General features: G+C 40.5%; 1 protein-coding gene across 5 annotated transcripts in view; it reads left to right on the forward strand.

The window, feature by feature from the left end:
• Positions 1-1,447: 1,447 nt before the first annotated feature.
• The window catches only part of LOC120806285 (transcription factor 4-like), a 241,426-nt gene continuing 230,486 nt past the window's right edge, over positions 1,448-12,387 (forward strand). For 2 of the 5 annotated variants that reach the window (XM_040157267.1, XM_040157263.1), the window contains exons 1-3: positions 1,448-2,252; positions 2,619-2,657; positions 6,862-6,934. In XM_040157267.1, the coding sequence (XP_040013201.1) occupies positions 2,151-2,252; positions 2,619-2,657; positions 6,862-6,934 (214 nt within the window). In that variant the 5' untranslated portion in view covers positions 1,448-2,150. Of the gene's footprint in view, positions 2,253-2,578; positions 2,658-6,861; positions 6,935-12,387 lie in introns of all 5 variants that reach the window. The other 3 variants (XM_040157264.1, XM_040157265.1, XM_040157268.1) reach the window with 3 other exon arrangements.

A 12,387-nucleotide genomic window follows, 5' to 3' on the forward strand; every position in this document is an offset into this window, starting at 1 on the left:
TTGTTCCTCTGATGACCTGTCTGCAGTATCAGCATTTATCCGCCTCTATATTAGTTTGTCTTCTGGGTTTGACTCCCTGACAACATAGCAAGAGGGTTTTTTTTTGTGTTTGTTTTGTTTTTAATGACTCACAGTGTATAACACTCAATTCATGTTTACTGTCGCTGATGCCTAAAAGGCTCAAATTTGTTGTTTGGCTCCTATTGAGGAGATTTTGACAGAGAGTCTCTCTGCAACACAAGGCTACACGATTAGCTAATAATGCAGAACTCATCTCAGTTTATATTTTACTTATTAGGTCCAAATTCTCTTTAAATTTGCAATCTAAATGCCCAAGCCAACTGATAAATTGACGGGGACTCTGGGACTGTTTGGCATTCTGGGAGGGTCCAAGGTGGAGGGGGGCACTTTCCTGCCTTGCTTGCTCAGTGATCACTCTGATGGCCGGCCCTGTATGCAGTGTCTGTCAGGTGTGTGTTGGCTTCATCTCCAACAAAACTGTCCTGTCAACACTTTTAAGACCAAAACAGTTGTTAAACTTCATCTCAGATCAGGATCAGTGTTCACAGATTAAAACATTCTTGCACTTATGTATTTTGTTACAACAACAAGTGGATCTGTCCTCTCCCTAGTTTTTTTTGTTTTTTCTTTTTGTATAAGCTGTTACATGGCTTTTGGTTCTTTTGAGATCTGAAGGCTGTGAAGGGGCCAACAGGTAGGACCACGTTGTTAGGCAACAAATAAGCCTTTATGTCATGCCTGTACCTGTGTGTTTTTGCTGGCTTTTTCTCCATGAGAAAACCCGCACATGCAGGGTGTAATTTGCAGAAATAGGCCAGTCATTTCATACCTGCAGGCTGTGGGCTGCACACACACACAAAAGCAAAGTATTGCGAAGTATTTCCACGGAGGAGGATTTGGTGCTGGTGTGGTTTAAGTGGTGACCCATAGGGGGGTTACCATGCAGGCCAAGCACTGCACTTGTTTCCTTGCACTTCATAATCTCATCAATAAAAAGGCAACTGAAGAACTACCCACATAGTATACCTCAAAAAGATGCCTAAATAGACGTATGCATTGATACTGATGTCAAATTCTTTATTATTTGAAAAACTAACCAGCTAACAATAAACATATACAGCTATGAAGAAAACATAAACGAGTAAATGATTTTGACACATAAATATTGAAGAACATTTTCAGCTCCTTTTTGAGAAGTTGTATTTGGTTTAGGTTCTAGCACCATTACCAAACTCCAGCAGAAAAGGGAAATCACCTTTCCCTTCCCATTTAGCCCAGTCGACCCAATCCAAATCAAAGCAGCCAATCACCGCACCAATCAGCCAATCAATCAGAGCAACAAACCAATTTTTCTTTCAAATTTATTTATTTTTCTGTCAGACTTTCTGCTCTCTCCCGCAGCAGCAGCAGCAGCTCGGCGCTCGGCGCGGTGGTGTTAGACCAGAATCTCGGCTAGGTGGCCGCACGAACGCGCTTATTTCGCCGAGGCTGTGCCAGACGCACATGGGATCCGTCCTGCGTGCCCGGGGACCATCAGCACCCGCAGCCGCGCGGACGGCACCCTCAGCCCGGTCAGGAGCAGCGCTCGCCCAGCCTCGCCTCTTCCTCTCACGCCACTCGCGCACGTAAAGCCACCGCCACACGTTTCGGAGGTGATCCTCTTCCTCTCCCCGCGAGGCTCGCGGAGACACGGCGCCGCGTTTATTCATACCGTGTGCGAGCCTGACAGTCAGCCGCGGCGGACAAAACCGCGTCTGAGCGCGGAGAGGTCGGACTTCTTTGGCTGGGGAAGACACGCCGAAAACACACGCGGAAAGACTCCCGTCCTGTCGCCCCCCTTCTTTTATTTCCTGTCAGTTTTTTCGTGCCATTTGTTTCCTGCTGCCAAACCAGGAACCCGGGACTGAGCCCCTGCTCCGAGGATGAAAGAAAACTAGATTTGTGATCGAGGCTTTGAGGTTGTTTTACTGGATTTATCTCGCTGTGGAGGAAAAGAGATCCGGGAGCGGAGCGGTGCGCAAAAAGCCGAGGTCTTCCTCCTCTCTTCTCTCCTCTCCCTCCCTCTATCTCTCAGTCTATCAATCTGCCTAGCTCTCCTCTTCTATCTATCTATCTCCCCATTTGTTTCCATGTTTGTAGGTCCGTGCGATTTTGCTAAAATGCATCATCAACAGCGGATGGCAGCTTTGGGAACAGACAAGGAACTGAGTGACTTACTGGATTTCAGCGCGGTAAGCAAATTCTTCTTCTTCTTCTTCTTCTTCTTCTAGTTAATATGGATATAATGACAAGTATCATGACAGTACAACCCGAGAGGGAAATAAAGGCGTCCTGTAAGAAACATACAGCGACCACTGTTTACATTTTCTATGTATGAGTTGCACGGCACATAACCTGCAGATTTCTAGCCTTCACTCAGTCTTTCAACTATTTGCACAAAAGTTGTGTGTTAATGTAGAGTAACTTGCAGAAAAAGTCAGTGCATATTGTTGGTTTTGTAATTTCATTTTTGTTTATGTGTGTGTGTGTGTGTGTGTGTATGTGTGTGTGTGCGCAGAGAATTGTGATGCTGCATTAGTAATTTTGTTGTCTTATAGATGCGAAACAGCGATTTGAAAATGTTCCCAACATCCATGGTAGTATATCTCATTTTAAGTCCTTTTTTCCTTTATGTGTAGCCTGATTTTTTTGCCCATGACAGGATTTAGAAAATGTTTCTTTTTGTCTGTGTGAGTATGTAGGCTGCTTCATGCACTCTGCACCGCGTCGTACAGAACATTCAGATGCAAAAGGCTCGGCGTTGAATCATGGACCTGCATGACAGGCGGGCGAAAAGAGAGAAATGTGTCACGCTTTCTCCCCGCAGTTTAAATGTGCCTGCGGCGGGCTTTTAAATGCCCCAAAGCCTCCGTCTCAAAGTTAGCGTGTGTTTAGAGAAGAGCCCGTGTTGTGAACTTGACGGACAGGAAATAGTGTCCCCGCTCTCGGCCATGTTTCCTCCGCGCCTCTCCTCCTCTGGGAGCAACTTTGGCCCGAAGAGAAGGAGGGGGGGGGTGACAAAAAAAAAAAACAAAACCCCAAAACAAAACACACACACAAAAAAAAACCAACAACCCAGAAACACTGTCATGAAACGCGGAGAGACAGCATGGACACAGTGATATCAGAAAATATCAGGGCTACTGGAATGAGGCTGGTGATGTAGTATGAGATATAAATACACCAGAGGGGGAAAAAAAATCACTGAATTTACCTTTAATACCTCACATTTCTACAATAAGGTTATAATGCAGTAAACAAGTAAGATCACAGCTGAGGCCTGGATATTCACTGTGAGAGACTATGGCGGGGTATCAGAAATATTACAGACAGATATTTTAGGAGTTTTGAATTCAAAAGCTATAAAAAGAACATTATATCCTCACCATTGGATTCCATCACAAACCATAAACCCCTATAGCTGCCCTCATAGTGATTTTTCAATATTACAGAAATATTATAGGGGCACCATAGGTCATAGTCCATATGTAATAACTCACTACACCATAAACAAAATTATCTCTGAATGGTATGGGAATATTATAGCACTGTTAATGTGGACTTTTACCAAAAGACATACAATCAAATCACTGTAATGTCAGAACTTAGAACCATATACAGATAATAAGCCTCTATAGCAATATTATAGTAATAAAACACACATGTCCACTCCACAAATACCGTAGGATCATAGTTACATAGTCTATATAGTGATAATATACGTTACAAAAGTACCACAAAAGTCTAATAAAATCATTACCAACCTCTTACTTTAGTGGCACCCACATACTTTCAAGGCACTATACTGATTTTATAGGAATGTTATAGCAAGATCACTAAATTCCCACTTCAGTACCAGAAACACATGCCAATCCCTGTAAGGAATATTACAGGATTATCATGAGATTGTTATAGATACTTTTTATTAGAAAAAGGTCTAAATTAAGATCATTGAATTAATTAATGACATAATTGGTCCCTACAGAAACATTCTAATGATACAAATATACAGTATATTGAATATATTTGTACTTACGGTAAGCCTGTGTATACCATAAATACTTTAAAAACACTATAGTAATATTACAGGTGACAAGATACCATAAACACCTGTAAAATCATTACAAATTCACCATGTAGTGACACACACATACTCTGAAGTAACTATGAACTAAGAATATCATAGGTTTATAATCGTGGACCAAAGTACAAAAGAAAAAATTATAGGAATTTTTACTGTGTTAGATATTTGACAGATTTGCAAAAATATCAATCAAAAATAGGCATGTCTTAAATTATATTTCTTGAAAACAAAATTCAAACAAAGGAGGGCAGCAACAGCTAAAATGTGTCTCTCCTCATTATAAACCCAGGCCGAACATTAATTTATGCGATCATCTGTCTTTCCGCGCCCACAAGCTGAGACCAGCAGCTTAAAATGATTTGAGTGGGATATCGATAGACCTGCTAATAATCAGAATCGGATCTTTTATCTCCCAAACATTTGTTTTCTCTTCATCTGCTGCAGCTGTGAGGGAGATCAAATATACAAGCAATGTAAAAGCCTCCATATCCAACGTGCAGGCTTACAGGCCATAATGGGTTTTATTAAGAACAATGACAGATCAAGTATTAATTGTTTGTAGCCGGAATTTATTTGACATGTATTCTGGTCAGTTCAAAAGAAAACAAAAAATTCCCTCGAAACCTAAAATTCTTTGCTTTTCGCATCTGAAAGTGTGGAAGCTCAGAGTGTGTTCACAATCAGTGAGATTTCACCACCATCAAACACACTGACACTCAGGCCTGATATTTATCCAGAGAGGTTATCTATCGTGGTCAGATGTCTCACTTTGATACCGTGAACTGTTTTGCTGTAGAGCTTTACACTAGCTTGTACAGTAACACAGCAAGAATCAGTATTCAGCCTCAGTCTCTGTCTTAATATGGGCTTAATTTTCCTGTAGATGTGTAGCACAGATGGCAACTAGTTCTGATGATTATCTCATATGTTTAAGTCAGATATGAAGTAGATGTGAAGCGTTTCATTCCAAAATGAGCCGTCCAACATTTGGCAAAAGTGGCACTTTAGAATGAAAACACATTTATCTCAAAGGTGAGCAGGTGATTTGAGTGATTGGATCCTGTTTATTTTTCACAGATGCTGAATGAGGAATTTGATTTCTTTCTGCTTTTCAAAAAATGTTCCCACAGTGTTTTGGAAAATGAACTCTACATATCTGTGTTCAGCTCTTAGCCGAGAGTCTGTGTGATCATTAGGGCTGAGTATCAAACCTCAACACATTTTGAGTAGAGACCAAAATGTGTCCATTGCGTCGGGTATCAAAGTACTAAAAGCTGGCACCCAGAGGTGTGGACTAGAATCACATGACATGACTTTAAACTTGACTTAAAATCCAAAACAACTTACAACTTGACTTTCACTTTAACACCAATGGCTTGTGACTTAGGCTCCAGTCATTTGACTTGGAATACTCCTCAAGGCTAAAGGTTAAAAATCTCACGTGGAAACATTTCATTTATACTTAATTCAGCTGCACAATAGTGCACAATAAGATTAACACACAAAGTCTGATTGATTAGTTTGATTTTAAAAGAGGTCAAATTTATTAACGAGAAATAAATACAAATTTGACCAAAAAAAAGAAGATCATTATTCTCGAAAATACCGACTGTTTATCTGTTTTAAAAAATTTAAAATGCCATTAAATTTGGCATGGGACATGTCTTAACTTTAGGGCTTGAATCACAAAGTTTGACTTGGGACCTGCTTTGGGATTTTCCTTTCTTCCAATGGGACTCGACATGGGACTTGTTGATCTTGACTTGGAACCCGCCTCGGGATTTGCCTGTCTTGATTTGACTGGAAATGTTGGTCTTGATTTCCGACTTGTCAGACTTGACTTGGGACTTGTCTGTCTTGACTCGCGACTTGGTGAGGGATGTACCAGTCTTAATTAATGGGGGATTTCCTGACCTGGGACTTGACTCTGGACTTGTTGACTGTGATTAGGGACCTAACTTGGAACTTGTTGGGCTTCTATTGGAGCTTTTCTCTCGACTTACCTGTCATGACCCTGGACTTGATGGTCTTGATTTGGGACTTGATGTAGGACTTGTCTGTCATGACTTGGGACTTCTTAGCAAAAATTTGAGACTTACACACAACTTGCAAAACAGTGACTTTCTCCCACCTCTGCAGACATTAAATCATTGCTCACATTTATAATTTTGTTTAGTGACTGTTTGATCAGATTGTTGCAGAATTCAAGGGAAAGTTCTTATGCAACTGCTTGTGTAAAGACAACATCAACATTTGAGAACTTTGGATTCTTCTGTTAACTGGAAAACATATTTTTAGTCTATTTCTGAAAGTAAGGAATCAAAAAAGTTTGTTATTTGGCACCAAAATGAGCATTAGTATTGAAAAAAATTTGATACACGATACACAGCCCTAGTCATGATGGAAATTATTTATTTTTTAAAAACCCCTGGTTTCCTTCCAAAACAAAATACTGTAGCTGCTATTTGAAAAGCAGAAAAAAAGCTCTGATAAGATAAAACCAAGAACACTGAGTGACCATTAAATTTCTGCCATTTCCTTAGCAAGATTGTAATGTGATGAGGATCTGGCAACACTATTTTTCAGCCAAATGTTGCCCTGGCGTTTTGGAACGAAGCTTTTCATGTGTAGCAGCAGTGACGTTTCTGTAGAGATGTGTCTTGCTGTCTGCAGTGTCAGTGCTCTCGGAGGTAATGTGCGCTTTGTTTGTCTTGTAGATGTTTTCCCCTCCTGTTAGCAGTGGAAAGAACGGGCCGACCTCCCTGGGGAGCGGACATTTCTCCGGCTCAAGTACGTCAGCCTTCTCCTCTTTTTCCCTCCTCCTCTTTCTTCTTCTCTTTTGCTTCAATCCTCTCTAAGCCTCCTCCTCTCCTTCGTTTTACACCTGCTCGCTGCCGTTCGCTTGCTGTTTGAATTTTCTTGTGAGGGTAACCATGTTCTGTAAATGCAGATGTAATTTTGGGTTTTTGTGCTGTTTCTCTTTGTAGATCACTTTATTTTGAGGAGACTTGAAAAATTGCTTTGGATAACTTGCTCATATTTCATTTGAATAATCTGGTAGGCCTTGTTGTTTGAGCTTCTTGGTATTTTCTGTACTAAAATGTTTCTTCATACATAAACACATACGTTGCTCAAACAGTGAGGTGGCGTGGTTTGATTATATTACTTTCATTATGCGTTAGTCCATCGCTTAATACTTCCTTACCCTCTCTGCGGGCCCCAGCTCATTCATTCCTACTGAAGACATAAATCTTAAAAAAGAGACTCACAAATATATTGTTTCACAGCTGGGCACTGTATTTTTTTAGCCACAACATTAATCAGACGGGAGGAAATTGTTCATTTGTTGGAGACTATTTTGTGCAGCGGATTTATACACACTGGGTGCTTGAATTTTGACCAAAGAGGTTGAATATGATCATGTTCTTTGTATCCTGTGATTTTTGCATGTTCATTCCTGCTCTATGTCACAGTGAATAACATTTGAATGTTGTGGGGTAAAATACTATCTTGAGGTGATGTGATTTTTCATGTTTCTTTATTTTAAGGCGACACATTTGTTTTTCAGCTGCTCAAGTTCATTCCTGAAGGAGACTTCCTGTTTTTCTGATTTGCTGCTCTCATTCTTTCCTGCCTCTGTGTGCGTGTTGTGGAGATCAGTTCACTGTGTTTTTCTACACAGTGGTGTTGTTGGTGTCAAACAAGCACAGTTTGCTTTAATGACTGGTGGAACATGGTGGCTTTGGATTTAAAATGTTATGGATATGAGTGTTTGAATGTGAAGTTTTAACTGTGCAGTTAGTAGTTCAGTCAGTTAGAGCATCTGTCAGATGTTCTCTTCCTCACTACTTTAGTCAGTCGATGATTAATTCATTCTTCTTTTTAGTTAGGGTGTCTGTGTTTTATTCATTCAGACACTCAGTGGTTCGAGGTAGTAAACTACTTAAAGAATGAGTCAGTTTGTAGGTACGTATACAGTAGTGTGTTATGGATTCTTTCATCTCAGTCAGTGTGTTTGTGTGTGGATGAGGGATGAGTTAGATGCTTAATGTGTAGTTCATCCACTCATTCTCTTATGCCTCCATCCAGTGTGTCACTGACTGTATTAGTTTAGACAGTCAATTTATAGATAATGGTTATACAGTTAGATTTAGTGGAAAAGGCTCTGCTCTTTTAGGGAGATCTCAATGAATCTGTGCAGCAGCAAGGATTCTTCTTAGAGAGCTAACCTCCCTAAATAAACATATACATGAACATTAAATGTTGGTCAAACCAATAATACCAAGGGAATGAAAGTATCAGTAGAGTAATTTTGAAAAGTGTCAGGATATAATGGCCGCACTATATACCTGCATGAATATGATTGGGCATTGCTAGTCAGCTGACAGGCACACAGCTCTGAGCGAACTGGTGACTGTGAAGCATGAATGAAAAACAGTTGATGCCAATCAGCAAATGCCAATGCAATTTCAGTACTCTGCTTGAACTCGCGCTATGCTGCCGTTCTCCCTGTCTCATTAAAGCGTCGGGAAAAAGCGGAGCCAGCGATTTCAACCCATTCAGTCGTACAGAAGCACAGAGAGGCTGTAGCGTTAATCTGATTGATGATCAGTTAAATCGCTGACTGTTCCGTGTGGATGAGGGAGCAGTGTGAGCGAGAGCCCATGAAGATGATAAAACTTTTGCCTCATTCTTAGGTAATAAATACGTTTCAATCATCTGCTTGTGTTAGTTTATGGATCGTTTTCGCTAGCTAGCTGTTATTGCTAACTGTTAATTGTTGTAACTTAACTGCTAAACTGCACATTTTTCTTCTGGTATTTTTGTCAGTTATCAAACAGCTTCAGGTGCATTACCACCGCCCTCTGGACTGGAGTAGAGCTGACCCTGATCTGCACGTCGTCCGGCAAAACCAAAATGAATTGTAATCAAATTTATGATCTGGCCAGTGGAGATGCATATATGTGGCTAAGTGTAAACCAAAGTGTAATTTATCTCATCTGGATGCTATCCAGGTATGTGAAATGACAAGGGACCTCACCAGTCTGTTGCACAGTGATTCAGTCAGTCAGTGAATTGTTAACAAGTTAGTGAGACATATATATATGTGTGTGTATCTATGTGGATGTGCTGTTTGTAGTTGTTGTATACGTGCATGCATTCTAATCTATAAAATATAGAATCCGTTAAATTTTAAAGAAATATCTTTAAAACGCAGGTAATGGACTAATAATAGAAAATGGCCTGTTGCTTAGGTTTTATGTTGTGTTTGATGGCTGAGAGCAGTTGCTTTTCTTTTTGGTTGTCAGTGAGTTAGTTGGACATTTGTTTTGATCGACTTGAATCATTGGATAAAGAAACAGAGCTCTTAGATAAAAAGAAACCAGAAGTTGTTCCATTAATTGAATATATTATATACTGACAGTATTTACAATGAACATATTGTGGAAATGAATACTGCATTAACTATATAAATACAACATCTTGAGCAGCTATACAAGTCCTATATGGACAGGTAACAGAAAAAGAGACAACTCGATATACAATTCTATATTTTACCTCTTTGTTGTGATCCTGCATTTCCTTCATTTATCTCCCAGTATTTTAATTAACCGTACCAGGAGGATACTTTCTGTTTAAAATAATTTCTGGGAGGTTTTCACAGAGAACAGCCAGGTTGTTTCTGTTACTCATGCTCATGTCATTTGCCTCTAATCGGCATTCGGAAGCCATTTTGTTAGTTGGCTGGAAAACAGAGAGATGCCAAGACGTCTTCTTTGTTTACAGCTTCGTTGTGTGGTTGTTGTTGTTTGTGCTCTGCGGTTTTGGTGATGTTGTTTGCTCCCATGCCGTGCATATAAATGCAAGGAAGGACGGCAAATGTTTCAATTCTGGAAAAAAAGGCTCAGCTTTTGTAGAATTTGTAGCGGTTGTTAAGCGTCGGTTTGCTGCCTCAATGTGTGTCTTCATTTTGGAATTGTCTTTTTTTTTTTTTCTTTTGATACAGGAACACACACTGGTGTCACACACATACACTCATTGCTTTACACAAATCACACTCATGTACAAGATGCAACACACACACACACACACACACACACACACACACACACACACACACACACACACACACACACACACACACACACACACACACACACACACACACACACACACAAGCACACTCACACTTACACACACGCGCTCTGCTCACCCCTGCTGTGGCTTTCTGCAGGCCTCGGCATTTTGATGAGCCCGGTGCTGTTTGTGAATGCAGCTAATTAGAACTCTATAGACCTACACAACCATGAGAGCACTGGTTTCCAAAGGCTGGGGTGAGGCCAGAGGATGGGACATGCCGACACTGAACAGGGTCCATTTACTTAAGGTCATGACTTTGGTTTACATACAGTTGGGTGACAAAGTAAAGGAAAAACCTGAATAAATGAGTGGAGAAACATAACAAATGCAGATGCTTCCACACAGGTGCACTGCATGGTGCAATTAAGCAATTAGCATCCAATCATGCTCTGCGGCATGTAGAAAAATGCTGAGCAGACCCAGTTGATTCAGATTTTGTATCAAGATGGCTAGAGGAAAAGATCTAAGTGGGTTCATTGTTGGGGCACAGATGGAAGGAGCTTCAGTCACAAAGACTGCTCACCTGGCTGGTGTTTCAATAGGAACAATGACTAAAGTGATATCTGCATTCAGATCTATGGGAAAGACATCAGTAGATAAAGCCAAAAACTGTGGCCAACTAAGTGATCACCTTTAGCCTATGACTGTGTTCATTTGATGACCATGATGCATGGGCATTAGTGCAATATGTGAGGAAAAACAAAAGTGCAACTCTTGCTCAGGTGACTGAAAATGTCAATAGAGGATGTGATCAGACTGTGTCAACAAGAACAGTCTGTCAAGAGTTACATAGAGAGGAATATTATAGTAAGGTTGCAGGGCATCATTACAAAAATGAATGCACATTTGAGAGTTCAGTGGGGCAAAAATCATAGATACTGGTCTACTGAGATGTGGATAAAAGTAATATGGTCGGGTCATCTTTCACCAAATTCTCTATGGGTGGGCAAGTGCTTGTTTGGTGTACACCAAAGTTGCTATCACACATGCATTAGAACCCTGAACGTATCTATAGGTTACCCAGAGAGAATGCAATTGTCTGAATCAGTTGGACTGGACATTAAACAGTCTTTACCCTGCCAGCCCCCAAGTACAAAGTCTGTGTAATGTCCAATTGAGCCCATGTGTCAATAGCGCGGGTCATTGTCCTGAGAAGTCACAGTGAGCGAATGGGCGTGTTGATGGCATTTCTATTACGTGAATGGCGTGAAACCAGAAAAATACAAACATCCGAAGGTGAAGAAGAAGGATCATTTGCACAAAGTTGTGGACAAAAATGTCTAACTGGAGAGACAACGAGATTTGGGAACTTTTGTCGGTAAGGGCCAATGACGAAATTGTTAGACAACTTCAACGATCAAGAAACTCGGTTGTTTATGATGTAAACAAAACACTGCGATTTCTGTGGCTTAGTTTTTTTGCGTCAAGTCCTGCCTCTTGCACACTGTACCCAGGCGCCACCCCTCGCCTAAAACAAACAGAATACTTCCAGTAGGTGAGAATGTGTCTCACATGGATTATCTCCTGTTGTGTGCTATATGTGTGAAAGGGCAACTCCGAACAATGGGCCTCATGCAGCAACTTCTACTAAATATCCCTCTTATTATCTCTTAATTTTCTGTTAAGAGAAAAAATTAAAAAAACTTGTAGATGCACCAAATGTTCTTAAACATCCAAATCTACTACCTTGGTGCGCTGAATGAGGAATCCGATTTGAACAGAAATTGGAGGCGCGTGGGCTATATTTTGTTATTAGCATAGGTAATGCCCCCTAAAAACTATATAAGGCCAAGAATTGGAGAGATGCCACCAAAAAAAGGCTATAAAAAGAAAAAGAACATCAGCAGTAGTAAAATCGACACACTGTTAAATAAACTTAAACAACGTAAACATGATTTTCCAGAGCATCAGTACTGGTGTTGAAGGAAAATCAAAAACCCAACAATGGCAAAACCTTTATGATGCTGTAAATGCTGTGTCAGCAGAGGGATGCACAGTAACTGAAATCAAATGAAAATGGTTGGACATGATAATGGAGACAAAAAAACACATTGCCCAAGCCAAGTGCTCTGTGATAACAACTGTAGGAGGACAGGAGGAGG

The sequence above is a fragment of the Xiphias gladius genome, chromosome 20, assembly GCF_016859285.1.
Source record: "Xiphias gladius isolate SHS-SW01 ecotype Sanya breed wild chromosome 20, ASM1685928v1, whole genome shotgun sequence".
In the NCBI taxonomy this organism is placed as follows: domain Eukaryota; kingdom Metazoa; phylum Chordata; class Actinopteri; order Istiophoriformes; family Xiphiidae; genus Xiphias; species Xiphias gladius.